This window comes from Bos indicus, chromosome 4 (genome assembly GCF_029378745.1).
Source record: "Bos indicus isolate NIAB-ARS_2022 breed Sahiwal x Tharparkar chromosome 4, NIAB-ARS_B.indTharparkar_mat_pri_1.0, whole genome shotgun sequence".
Classification (NCBI taxonomy): domain Eukaryota; kingdom Metazoa; phylum Chordata; class Mammalia; order Artiodactyla; family Bovidae; genus Bos; species Bos indicus.
Window position 1 is genome coordinate 104,546,330 of NC_091763.1, and position 14,866 is coordinate 104,561,195.

The 14,866-nt window shown below is 38.7% G+C and overlaps 1 protein-coding gene across 15 annotated transcripts in view; it reads right to left on the bottom strand.

The window, feature by feature from the left end:
• BRAF (B-Raf proto-oncogene, serine/threonine kinase) overlaps positions 1-14,085 on the bottom strand; it is a 178,134-nt gene extending 164,049 nt beyond the window's left edge. For 5 of the 15 annotated variants that reach the window (XM_070788259.1, XM_070788264.1, XM_070788265.1 and 2 more), the window contains exon 1: positions 13,740-14,082. In XM_070788259.1, the coding sequence (XP_070644360.1) occupies positions 13,740-13,874 (135 nt within the window). In that variant the 5' untranslated portion in view covers positions 13,875-14,082. Of the gene's footprint in view, positions 1-13,739 lie in introns of all 15 variants that reach the window. The other 10 variants (XM_070788255.1, XM_070788257.1, XM_070788256.1 and 7 more) reach the window with 5 other exon arrangements.
• Between the last annotated feature and the right edge of the window lie 781 nt (positions 14,086-14,866).

Here is a 14,866-nt window from a genome sequence, read left to right on the forward strand (position 1 = left end):
TCTTTAATTCAACAGTGGTTTAAAGATAACGTTAATGGAATATTGGCAACACTGAAACAGTTCTACTAGGTCAATCATCAGTCCTACTTTAAGAACTAACCAGAAGTTTTTGACAACTAGAGCCCTGTGCTAAAGTATGTCATTGGACATTCTTTAAAAATGCCATAAAGATATCTGAAAGCAAAATTTCGAATATATTTATCTTTGTCCCAAAAATTGGCATAAAAATAACACAACTATAATTCTGTGAAGGCTTGTATGTATTCTCACGCCACCCTTGTTATCCACTTACAAGTTCAGTACATAGCATGAAGAAGGGCAGGATGGGGATCAAGAACTGCCAGTGAAAACCAAGCAGTGTATGAATGGCTATGACACCGAATAGTTATGACTTCAGGATTAAACTTTTCTCTCAAGTACCCATTCATGATAACCAATAACTAAAAGTTTGATTCCTAAATACATATAGCAACTGAAGTGCCAAATTCAGTAGTAGAAAAATCATCTGCAATAAACCCACCAAAACGTTACACTGCACTAAATCTTTATGCGTAATGAAACTTTTAGATTGTGTAATTTACTCTTAAAGTGAGAAGACACGCAGAAAGAATATACGGGCAGAACATTTCACATTGTAGAAGCAAGCATGTAAAAACTAAGACGAAATGAACATTTTCAGTAGTTGCAGAACAGGAATGTAAGGACTATACTAAATCATAAAGTCTTCCCTATCTGAAGTTCTCTGACACCTGTTATTGTGCAGTCGCTCAATCATGTCCAACTCTTTGTGACCCCATGAACTGCAGAACGTCTGGATTCCCTGGCCCTCACTATCTCCCAGAGTTTGCTCAAACTTCTGACACTATTCCCACGGAAATTTAGTAATGTGATGTGTAAAAAATTAATTCTGAGTTATGTAGGAACAATTAACAATAGTTCTTCATCTTTTCATAGTAAAAAAAAAAAATAGGAAGGCAGTAATTGTTTGGGACTCATGGAAAAGGTAGGATTTTTTTTCTAAATAATAAATGGAAATTAAATTACCTTCATACATGACCAGAAATTATGCTACGAAGAACTCTTTAAAAACAAAACTCAAATTAGTAACTGTTGGGGTTTTTTCCCCTCTATACTTCGGAGAGATTTCTAGGTAGAGAGTACAAACTTTAAAATGGACAAAATGGGATTAGACCCAACGTGGGAAAAAAATAAAATAGAAGTTCTAATAACTATTTACAATATCACTGCTGGAGCTAGTAAACTCCTTTAATAAAGCACATCTATAAATACAAACAGAAATTTACTTTGCAAAATAAGTACCGTAATGCAGCAAATACAGTATAAAAATCTTAGGTCAACAGAGGAATAACCCCCAAGCAATATTTTAAACTGTTTCAAATACTCAAAGGTAAGTGACTAATTCAAAGCATCCTAAAATTTAATTTAAGCCATTCTGGAAATAAAGTCAAATTTTTCTGGTGTTATTACTTTAAAGGTTATATATTTAGTAAAAGAAAAATATAAAACAAAAGTAGAGTATTTCTCAATTTAAACACAAGGCATTTTTTTTTACAGTAAGGAGACACATACTTTTTTTAAAACACATTGATTTTGGAACAACAGTTCAAAATAGTCTCCAAAAATGTTGTGGTTCTCTCTCCCTGTAAGTGCCATTTCAAAATTTGCAAAGTAGCCAGATACTACTACTAAAGAGCCTCTTGATGAAAAGTGAAAGAGGAGAGTGAAAAAGTTGGCTTAAAGCTCAACATTCAGAAAACGAAGATCATGGCATCTGGTCCCATCACTTCATGGGAAACAGATGGGGAAACAGTGGAAAACAGTGTCAGACTTTATTTTTTTGGGCTCCAAATCACTGCAGATGGTGATTGCAGCCATGAAATTAAAAGACACTTACTCCTTGGAAGGAAAGTTATGACCAACCTAGAAAGCATATTCAAAAGCAGAGACATTACTTTGCCAACAAAGGTCTGTCTAGTCAAGGCTATGGTTTTTCCAGTAGTCATGTATGGGTGTGAGAGTTGGACTGTGAAGAAAGCTGAGCGCCAAAGAATTGATGCTTTTGAACTGTGGTGTTGGAGAAGACTTTTCAGAGTCCCTTGGACTGCAGGGAGATCCAACCAGTCCATTCTAAAGGAGATCAGTCCTGGGTGTTCATTGGAAGGACTGATGTTGAAGCTGAAACTCCAACATTTTGGCCACCTGATGCAAAGAGCTGACTCATTTGAAAAGACCCTGATGTTGGGAAAGATTGAAGGCAGGAGGAGGAGGAATCGATAGAGGATGAGATGGCTGGATGGCATCACTGACTCAATGGATGTGAGTTTGGGTAAACTCTGGGAGTTGGTAATGGACAGGAAGGCCTTGTGTGCTGCAATTCATGGGGTCACAAAAAGTTGGACATGACTGAGCGACTGAACTGAACTGAACCTACAACATGAACAGAAGCCTGAATAGTCTACCCTCCCAACTGTCACAAGACCCTGTACTAAGTCAGGTATTTCAAGACTTTCACTGATGTTTAAGTCTTAAGTTTTCCTTCCTTCACAAGGAAACTAAGAAAAAAAAAATCAGGTAATGTATTCATAATTCTTAAGTGAAAATAATGACTACAACTATCATTTTACATTGCAGGGAAGCCCTTCAGGCTATGGAACAAAAAGCTACCACCATTGTAATTTCAAACAAGGTAATAGGTCCTATGGGTCCCAATGAAAAAGGAAGAAATATGACCAACCATCACTATATGCTTATCCTGAGTAGAAACAATTTAATGATGACTCTAAGAGTAATAAAGGTGCTAATTCTGGAACATCATAGAACATGACATAGATTTCAAATGGAAAAACTCACAGTGAAGATGGAGAATAACACAGCTAGTATTATAAACTAGTAACTCCAAACACCTGATTGACATTTTCCATAACTTTTTGGGTGAAAAAACAACTTAACATATTCACTTTCACCTATACATATCTTGATTATAGAGTTAATATTTTTGAAATGTAGGTCAAAAAAAAAAAAGGACACTGCTGACCTTCTGGTGCCACCTACTAAGATATTTTCTTCATTTCTTATGAAGTTAATTTTGGATGAAACACGTTTTCTGTATCTGCCACTTTTCACAACCTCTCCACCAAATAAATCAAGGAAGGGATGTGTTAACTATATACTACAGTAAGTTTAAACTTTTCTTGGATAGAAGACACCTTTGAGAACTGGGAAAAAATTATGAATCCTGTCCTGTCAAAAAATACAATAGCACAAAAGAACTTTAAAAATCAAATTTTAAAGTTCTAAAAATCCTACAAACTGGATCTACCTAATTTTAAGACTAAACTATAAAGCTAGAGTAATCAGGGACTTCCCTGGTGGTCCAGTGGCTGAGACTCCACGCCCTCAATGCAGGAGGCCAGAGTTCGATCCCTGGTCAGGGAACTAGATCCACATGCTGCAACCAGGAAGTTGCATGCCACAACTCAAGAACCTGCATCCACAGTGAAGACCTGCTGTAGTCAAATAAATAAATAAACTTAAAAAAAAAAGCTAGAGTAATCAAGACAGTGTGGTACCAGGCAAAGAAGAGACATATAGGTCAATAAAGCATAAAACTCAAATACAATCAACTGATTTAAATAGAGGTGCCAAGGTAATTCAACAGAAAAAGGTTAGTCTCTTCAAGGAAGGTGAAAAACTGGATATCCATATGAAAAAGAATGACCAAACTTTAACCCTTACTTCACAGTATATAGAAAAATTAACTCCAAAAGGATCACAGACCGAAATGTAAAAGCCAGAACTGTAAAATTTATAGAAGAAAACATGGGAGAAAATTTTACAGACTTAAGTTGAGCAAATATATACTGGGTAGGACACAGAATGCATGAAACATAAAATAAAAAATCGATAAATTTTATTTCATCAAAAACAAAATTTCTACTCTTCAAAGAACATTTAGGAAAATGAAAAGACAAGCCACAGACTGGGAGGCATGTACAAAACACATGTCTGAAACAAAGAACTTGTATCCAGGTTATGTATACAACATTCTTACAACTCCATAAAAAGAAGGTAAAAACTACATAAAAAGATCTGAATGGCTACTTTACCAAAGAAAATATATGAGCAAGTGAATGAGAAATAGATTTAAGGGACTAGATGTGATAGACACAGTGCCTGATGAACTATGGTTGGAGGTTTGTGACATTGTACAGAAGAAAGGGATCAAGACATCCCCAAGAAAAAGCAATGCAAAAAAGCAAAATGGCTGTCTGAGGAGGCCTTACAAATAGCTGTGAAAAGAAGAGAAGTGAAAAGCAAAGGAGAAAAGGAAAGATCCATTTGAATGCAGAGTTCCAAAGAATAACAAGGAGAGATAAGAAAGTCTTCCTCAGTGATCAGTGCAAAGAAACAGAGAAAAATAATAGAATGGGAAAGACTAGAGATCTCTTCAAGAAAATTCGAGATACTAAGGGAACATCTCATGCAAAGATGGGCTCAATAAAGGACAAAAATGGTATGGACCTAACAGAAGCAGAAGATATTAAGAAGAGGTGGCAAGAATACACAGAAGAACTGTACAAAAAAGATCTTCATGACCCAAGATAATCACGATGGTGTGATCACTGACCTAGAGCCAGACATCCTGGAATGTGAAGTCAAGTGGGCCTTAGGAAGCATCACTACGAACAAAGCTAGTGGAGGTGATGGAATTCCAGTTGAGCTATTTCAAATCCTAAAAGATGAAGCTCTGAAAGTGCTGCACGCAATACGCCAGCAAATTTGGAAAACTCAGCAGTGGTCACAGCACTGGAAAAGGTCAGTTTTCATTCCAATCCCAAAGAAAGGCAATGCCAAAGAATGCTCAAACTACTGCACAATTGCACTCATCTCACACGCTAGTAAAGTAATGCTCAAAATTCTCCAAGCCAGGCTTTAACAATACACGAACTGTGAACTTCCAGATGTTCAAACTGGATTTAGAAAAGGCAGAGGAACCAGAGATCAAATTGCCAACATCCGTCGTATCACAAAAAAAGCAAGAGAGTTCCAGAAAAACATCTATTTCTGCTTTATTGACTATGCCAAAGCCTTTGACTGTATGGATCACAATACACTGTGGAAAATTCTGAAAGAAATGGGAATACCAGACCACCTGAGCTGCCTCTTGAGAAATCTGTATGCAGGTCAGGAACCAAGTTAGAACTGGACATGGAACAACAGACTAGTTCCAAATAGGAAAAAGATTACGTCAAGGCTGTATATGGTCGCCCTGCTTATTTAACTCATATGCAGAGTACATCATGAGAAACGCTAGGCTGGATGAAGCACAAGCTGGAATCAAGATTGGTGGGAGAAATATCAATAACCTCAGATATGCAGATGATACGACCCTTATGGCAGAAAGCGAAGAACTAAAGAGCCGCTTGATAAAAGTGAAAGAAGAGAGTGAAAAGTTGGTTTAAAGCTCAACATTCAGAAACTAAAATCATGGCATCCAGTCCCATCACTTCATGGGAAACAGATGGGGAAACAGTGGAAACAGTGGCTGACTTTATTTTGGGGGGCTCCAAAAGCACTGCAGATGGTGACTGCAATCATGAAATTAAAAGATGCTTACTCCTTGGAAGAAAAGTTATGACCACCCAGACAGCATATTAAAAAGCAGAGACATTACTTTGCCAACAAAGGTCCATCCAGTCAAGGCTATGGTTTTTCCAGTAGTCATGTTCGGATGTGAGACTTGAACTATAAAGAAAGCTGAGTGCCAAAGAATTGATGCTTTTGAACTGTAGTGTTGGAGAAGACTCTTGAGAGTCCCTTGGACTGCAAGGAGATCCAACCAGTCCATCCTAAAGGAGATCAGTCCTGGGTGTTCTTTGGAAGGACTCATGTTGAAGCTGAAACTCTAATACTTCGATCACCTGATACGAAGAGCTGACTCATCTGAAAAGACCCTGATGCTGGGAAAGATTGAGGGCAGGAAGAGAACGGAATGACTGAGGATGAGATGGTTGTATGGCATCACTGACTCAATGGACATGGGTTTGGGTAAACTCCGGGAGTTGGTGATGGACAGAGAGGCCTGGCGTAATGCAGTCCATGGGGTCACAAAGAGTCGGACACGACTGAGCGATTGAACTGAATGGAACTAAGCATATAAACAGATGTCAAATATCATTAATCATTAGGAAAATGCAAATTAAAACCACAACGAGCTACTACTGCATACATATTAGAACTGCTAAAACTAACAAGACTGATAATCCAAGGGTTGACAAGGATAAAGTTTGGAACTCTCATTCATTGTGAGTGGCAATGCAAAATGGTATTACTGCTTTAGAAAAGTTTGACAGTTTCCTATAAAATTAAATATACACCTACCATATGATCCATTAATCCAAGTTCTAGCTCCTTACTAGAGAAATAAAAAACCCAGCGTCCACACATAAACCTGAACCCAACATTTCTGGCAACCTTATTTATAACTGCTAAAAACTAGAAAGAACCCTGCTACCCATCAACTGGTAAATGCGCAATATCCATACGCTGCTGCTAAGCAATAAACAGAAACCAATTACTGATACATGCCAAAAACATGAGTGAATCTCAAAAATACCAAACTAGGGACTTCCCTGGTGGTCCAATGGTTAAGAATTCACTTCGTAATGCAGGGGCCATGGGTTCAATCCCTGGTCCACAGCCACTCAGCCCATGCACTGCAGCTGCTGAGCACGCAGCACTCTAGAGCTCGCACACCAGCACTAGAAAGCCCGCACTGCGACGAAGATCCTGCATGCCACACCTAAGACCTGAAGCGGTCAAAAACATAAATAAATACATAAAATAAAACATAAAAACAAAAGACTTAAAACTTCTAAGTGGCTTAAGTTAGAGGAAAAAAAACTTCAACTTAAAAAAAAAAAATCAAACTAAATGAAAGACACCAAATACATGGTAACACATACTGTATGATTCCCCATTTATGACTTTGGAAAAGGCAAAGCTAGAAGTCAGCTCAGTGTTTGTCAAGACTGGCAGTAGTGTAGCTGGGAAAATGAATGAAAAGAGGAATTAGGGAACTTTTGATGGAAATGTTCTTTACCTTGATTGTGGCAGTAGTTACATGACTATACACATTTGTCAAAACTTATCAAGTTGTGTGTTTAAAATGGTACATTATAGTATGTGTGAATTATAACCCAATAAACCTGACTTTTAAAAACTTACAGAACTCTAAATCACACCTTAACTTCAGAACCTCAAATATGATCTACTCAGTCTCCATTAGACTAAGTAGAAAACTTTGGCCCATGAACTAAATCTGCCCCCACCCTAGCTGTTTTTTTGTACAGCTCACAAGTCAAGAATGTTTTTACATTTTTCAATGAAAAAAAAAGAAAATAATATTTCATGACACAGTCAAATTTCAGTGTCCATAAATAAGCTTCACTGGAACACAGTCACACTTATTCATTTACACAGTCTATTAGCTGATTTTATGCTACAATACAATCATTGAGTGTTCAGTCTTTGTAACAGAGACAGAGCAGTTAGAAACACAGTACCTAAAATATTTATCACTTGACCCTTTACACAGAAGTCAGCTGATTGCTGCCTTAAACACAAGTTGCCGAAAATCTTCTACACAGATTACTACACTTGGGAAGATTCATGTCAGCACAAATCTCTCTTCCATGAACAGTAGCTCTAAAATTTTTACAGCCATCTTCTGTAAAAAAGCCAACTCCTTTTCTTTCAAGGAGATCAATGCCTAATGCAGATAAATGAAGAATTTCAACAGTTAAAGTATAGTGGGACTAAATAGAGCCTTGAGGTAAGCTCTGTAGAAGGTCCCTAATACCCTCAAAACAAATTGTTCCAACCAGGTGGTTGTCAATCTAATAAACTGATTTTATGAGTAGCATTAAAAAAAGAGAAATGAATGGTACAGAAAATCCAAGTGCACCATACCTAACAGGGTTTCATTCACCAATTCTTTAAAAAAATCTTCTTTTAACTGAGGTATAGTTGATTTACACTATTATATTAGTTTCAGGTGTACAACACAATAATGCAAAAAATTTATAGATTGTACTCCATTTAAAGTTACTATAAGATACTGGCTTATATTCCCTGTTTTGTACACATTAACCAATTCTTTCACTAAATATCTGAGTACCTATGTGCCAGATGAGGATAAAAAAATGTACAAAAGAGTCAAAAACTGCTTCATGTATATGGATATTAGAGCAACTCAAAAATCTATATTTCTTACAGCGCTAATGTGTTTTTAAAAACAGTACTAGAGCTCTATAGTAATTGGAAAACCACAATCTTATGGCACATTTGTCCCCAAAGTGCTGTCAATAATTGCAGCTATATTACAAGAATAAAAATGATGTTTCATTTCACATTACAGAGCTTCCAGAAGATATAAAGTTAACTGAGTTCAGAGCAATTTTTATATTCTTTATCAAGGGCATTCCCAGAACCCAGAAAGAAATGTAATGTTATTGAGCATCTCTTTGCCTCTATAAGCACAGTCCTGATATGGGGGGAAACAAGAATAACAGTTTTTTAAACCCAAGAGAAATCATGGAAACCAAAATAATCTCAGAGGATAGAGGGGAGAAAAAAATAATTGCTTAATGTTAGAGTAGAGGCTGTATTAAAGTTTCTTCTGACTACCGTGCTAATTATGCGACAGTAAATTAGATTGGTGGACAAAAGAAAACTGAAAAATTAAAACCACTTCCCAGAATATGTCAATGCCGCCACCAAATATTTAAGGAAGGAACAGAAGAAATAAGGCTAGATTTTTGGTTCTTATCTATAACGTTATGACCATGTAAGCATTGTTTACAAAACAGAAAAGCTCCTCAACAGGCTCATCCATTTTGAATCCAGAAGCTGTATAGCTATTGCCAATCCTGACTTTACAGGATAACCAATTCAGACGAACTAGACAAAGAATGAGTAAAAGGACTCAAAACAATTCAACTTCTGAGGAAGAAAAATTCAGTAAAAGCCACTGACTCTAAAGGTTTATCTGAATGACAATTTGAGGCAGAAATTTAGGAAGCAAGGGAACATACTGAATTTCATAAAAGAGGAAGATGACACAAAATGTTCACTAAGTACCAGCTAAATTAATATCAAGATGTCAAGGGGGAAAATGCACTTTTGCATTTCTAAAGGAGAAAAAGAGCTTTATGGTTGGAGAAAAAAAGAACACTAAAATAAATGCTTCATTCTTCAACAAGGTAAGCATCAGGTCTTAGAAAACGCTAACAAAGCAGTATACAAATGCTAACAAAGCTCCCTCCCTTTCTTCCCTAGCACTCCTAGAGCGTAGGTTTCCATTTGTTATGACCCGATCGCTCCCTCAACAGTAAAGCCAGAAATAGGGAATCAAAATAAATCAGACTTCTTTAGCCTATAGTCTTAATATAATTTTTCTAGCCTATTATCTAAATACAATTAAATCAAGTTGCTTTTAGGTTTTACTACATTCAAGGATTTGAGTACTCAGTTCCAAAGTTTCTTTCTTGTCCATTTACTATCAATTCCTTTAATAGTCAGCATACATAAGTGACAGATGTCAGAAAATTTCTAAATAAAAGAAGAGGTGAGTGGCGCCGAAAGGAAGGAGTTCATTAAACGGTTAAGAAAGACTACAGAAAGGGAATGCTAAAAACACCAAAGACACAGTTATTTTATGGTTTTAACAAACAGGCATGTTTTGTCTACTTTGAAATGTATCTTAACAAGTTCATACAGCAATAGTCAGAACTGTAGAAACACAAAGTTTAGCGGGCCTAACACTTTTTAAAAGTATGATGCAATTCAACCTGGTTTGGCATAATTCATAAAAATGTATTTTAACACACTGAACCTCATTATAAAGGACATACTATCCCAGAATACTACTTAGTCAATGTATTATTATAATTACACAGTTTAACCAAGGTTAGTGATAACAGATCTTGAAAACAATACAATTTTAATTGTCATGTGATTGTAAGAGGCTCCTTTCTACAAAAATACACTGTAAGAGGAATGGTTAATAAATATCATACCCTGGCATAACACATTAAAAAAAAAAAAAACATTTTTATACCATATTGTCAAAATGTCCCATACTATACCATATGGTCATAGAAAGAAAGTAACATCAGGGAACTATAAATGGTCAGAAGTAAATGTTTAATGCCAAAAGTAAAAGCACATTTATTTGATAAATATTTAATAAGCTCCTGTCATTTATCAGAATATTCTATTTTGAGCTTCTACAAAGTAATACAAATACAGGACATGGAATTTGTTCACTTACCAACATAATTTAAAAAACTAAATCTACATTCTATGTTCAAGATGTCTGACAGCAAAATTTTTTAAATTAAAAACATAAAAATTGTTAAAATCACACTATATGTTAAATCTTTTATGATGCTGTTTAAAAATATTACAAAACCACATATATTATATTATGCAAGCATTAAAAAAGAGTGTATGTATATACACTAAAATGTTTTATAGTAATTATATCTTAGTGGCAAGATTACAGATAATTTTCCAAAATTTTTTGCACTTATATTTTTCTAATTTTTCAATAATAAATGTGTTTTTCCTCTGAGAAACTTTTAAAAATCTGTATTTTACTGTCAAGTAAGGTAATTCTTTAGACACTTTCTTTCATTTCGTTCTATGCACTTGACAATCATAACATTATCTCCTTAAGTGCATATAAGGAAGACAGTTTAAAAGATGACAGTAAGCCAACTTCAAATTTAAAATTATTTTTTGGAGGAATTTATTCTATCATCTATAACACTGATATTTATATTGAAAAGAGATTTGTTTTTAACCCTTTACTCTCCCCTCCCCCAGTCAAATACATTTATTATAAGCTCTTACAGGAAAATATGGAGGAAAAACTACTATTCATCACTAGCCATAAAAACTTCGGTGGAGGAGGCAGGGGGAAACACTTCTACTGAAAATTAGTTAAGAGTATACTTATGGTTTCAAGAGATACTAATATCTTTTCCAATTATTACCAATTTAAACTTGAATTCATCTAGCCTAGAAGTTCTCAAGTACTGGCACATGAGAACTGCCCAGGAAATATGCCAAATACAGAAGCTCATGGCCCTAGCTCTCACCTACTGAGTCAGAATCTTCAGAGTAGAGCTCAAACAATCTGGCCCTTTCAAATAAAATAGCAGACAATGTACTTAACAAAAAATTTCTCTGTATCACTGCAAACTGTTCTAATAATTTTGAAACAAAGTTCTCAATGAAAATAATGTTACAATCAGAAATACAATTTCATAGAAAGAGAAAGTGTCAGTCGCTCAGGCCAGTCTGACTCTGTGACCTCATGGATTGTAGCCTGCCAGGTTCTATCCATGGGATTCTCCAGGCAAGAACACCGGAGTGGGTGGCCATTCCCTTCTCCAGGGGACCTTCCCGACCCAAGGATTGAACCCAGGTCTCCTGCATTGCATGCAGATTCTTTAACATCTGAGCCACCAGGGAAGCCCCATTAATCTTACCATTCTTCAGGATGCAATTCAACAAAACCACACAAACGCTACAAAGTAAAGCAAGCCTAGAGGCACCTGTGAGGAGTAAGACAAAGGCATATCCGATTCATGGAAAAAATAGACAGCAGATGTGACCCCAAGTATTTATCCATTAAAAACAATGTATTCTAAAAATAAATTTCCATGTCAACGGAACAAAGTTGTTTATAAATAAGAAGGAATGTGGAGGTGTGGGGAAGACAAGAGGAAGCTTCAGCAAGTTAAGTACCAAAAGCCAGGAAACAAAGCAGAATGAATGGCAACTGGGGACAAGGAAAATGGAATGAACTAGGAAATGGAAGAAGGGATGACCACTGTCCTTAAAATCCAAGAAACTAGAGGAAATGAACAGATATTAGAGGAAACTGATCTGAGCAGAAATGCAAACAGAAAAGTAAATGGGAAGTGGTATAAAGGATACACACACACACATATATATACATACACACATCACATATATCTATATAGAGATATTTATATAATTCGGAAACAAAGTTCTCAACAAAAACAATGTTAAAATTAGAAAATTACAATTCATAACCCATGCCCAGTATTTTTTATAATATATATTTATAGATATATACAAATGAGAATTTTAAGATGAGATCAAATGGTAGTACAGAACGCATCTTGGGCACAGATGCAAGTGGTGTAAGAGAATCAAAAACAGTATTGTGAACAAACTGATACTGAACAGAGTAAAAGCATATGGGATGAATCTCAAAGTAAAGATGATGAAGCAGGAAAAAGAGAACTGCATAGACAGAAGAAAGAATGAGACGTTATGAGAACTGGGAAATAAAATGTAAGTGCTGTAGTACGAAGGAAAGAACTTTGAGCAAAGTCAATGGCGTTAAATCACATTATCTAATCAATAATTATAAAGCACAGTTATCATACCACACATTATCTCATTATTTGGAAAGCATTATACAGTGTATTATTTTATGTAATACATTTTACATAATAAAACCCCAAATGTAAAGAAAGTAATCTGACAAGGTGATAAGAGGCTAAAATAAACAGTGGCTGAGAGATGGAAGGACTAAAGAAGAAAAAAAAAAAAAGGGACAGAAAGAAATCAATCACACCTATTTAAAAACCACAGGTAGGAATAAACAAAGAGGTGTGGATGCACAACGGATGACGGACTAAAAGGTGCCAGGAAAGCAAGTGAAATCTGACGGAATCTTGACAGCTTCAGGATTCAGAAAGTAAGTAGTTCCAAAGTGTCCAGAAGGATTTGTGACCGTAACATGTTACGGAGCGGGGGAATGAAGTAGAGGGCCTCAACAAGACTAAGACAAGAAGGCTGCAAAAATCGTCTTAAGTAGAAACTGTGGTTAGGAGCAGGCAGGTCCGACCACTGGCAAAGGAGCGGGGAGGCAGGTGGAATTGGGATGGGGGTTACCAGCTGGCGACACTGCAAACATTAGGAACCGGGGGTCTGAGGTCGGGATGGAAGAAAGAACGGAAACACTGGCACTTAGGATTGAAAAAGTAGAGGCTAGATCAAAACCATTAGCTGGTTAAAACAGGTGACGAGAAATCCTCCCCTCCGCCCTAACAAGTAGAGAAGCGGCGGGAGGGCAGCGGCCTGAAAAGGGGCAGAGTCGGGGAGAGTTAAAGAGAGAATGATGCGCCCATCTTCACCGTGACCATGTAATAATTACACACAACGTTAACTTGGGCTGGGGTCCCGGCCCCGGCTACTAACCCAGGTATTTCACCAGGATGCCGGCCCCAGGTTCCCCTCCACCACCACCACCAAAAATAAAGAAAACATCCAGGAGATGCGAGGCTGGCTACCTTCAGCCAGCCGTGACCTTCTCGGACCAACCCCGAGTCTCGCCCCCTATAGATAGCCTCCTGCTCCACCACGGCTGCCCGAATCCCCCAAGCCCAGAGCGCGGACCAGGGAAACCCCCCCTGGGCCATTGTGTGTGTTTACGTAGCGAGCTCCTGCCTGGCGGGGAGGGACAGGTGGGGAAAGCCAGTGTCTCAGCCCGCAGAGCCCCGAGAAGGTGGCTGAGGGCAACCGGAGCCCCCACCGCCACCTCTTTCCCCCAAAATAAACACCGGTCAGCCGAGCCCCGAGACCGGAGGGGTGCAGGGTGCGCCGCCACTCACCTCCTCGGGAATGGCGGGGTCCGCAGCCGAAGAGGCCGCGGCGCCGGCCTCGGGCTCCATGTCCCCGTTGAACAGAGCCTGGCCCTGCTCCGCGCCACCGCCGCCGCCGCCGCCGCCGCCACTCAGCGCCGCCATCTTATAACCGAGAGCCGGGCCCGAGCGACCGCTGCTGGGCGGGGAGGGGGAAGGGAGGCTGAGGGCGGGGGGAGGCGGAGGCGGAGGACGGGGGGCAGCGGGGAGGGACGGCCCGGGCGGCCCGGGCGGCGTCGGCGGTAGGACGGCGCCTGGGCCACCTCGGGAACCGGCCTGCGGCCCCCGGCGCAGCTGAGCCTGAGGGGATTGGGGGAAGGACGCTAGGCCGGGGGGGAGGGGCGGGGGCAGGGGGCGGAGACGACTGGAAGTCGCCGCGGCAACGGCGTCACCCGCGTGTCACGGTCGTGACGTCATCTGAGGTGCGTGACGTGATCCTCGGAGCGCCCTCGCGCAGTCGTCAGGGGAGGGTGCCTACCCCTCCTGCCCACCCTCCTCTCCCACGTTCCCTCCGCTCCGCCGTTTCCATGGCTCCGATTAATTCTCTTCTCCTCAGTCCTAAACCTGCTCTGTGTTGTCGGATTTACTCGAGGAGATTGGAGAAGTTGAGATCCTAGAGGGAGGAAGGCGGAAAGCCCTACTGTGTTATTTCTATTATCATTACAACGAACGTCTCCGAGTCATAAAAATAAGACTTGAAACCCCGAGGTTGTAACAGCCAAGCAGAATTTGATAGAAATATATTTAGGAAAAGCCAGGTTACCAGAATGATGCTTGGATCCTTTTCATTAAAGGATTTGGTCTGTCAAAGCAGATCTAAATGGAAGTCTAAAGCTTTTTTTTTTTTCTTTACCATCGTTTAGGAATGAAATGTTTTAGTCTGTTTTTCGTTTTCCAGATTCGTTCGTTTAACAAATTAAAGTGGATCACTTTCCATGCACTAAGGCCTGCACAAGGCATGGAGCATTCTAGACATCTGAAGCATCCAAACTTGAATCATTTAATTTTCAAGAAAATCATTCATAATATTTTAAATACTTTTGCGCAGTTCATAAACAGAATATAGCCCAAGGCATTCTCTATGCGAAATATGCGTG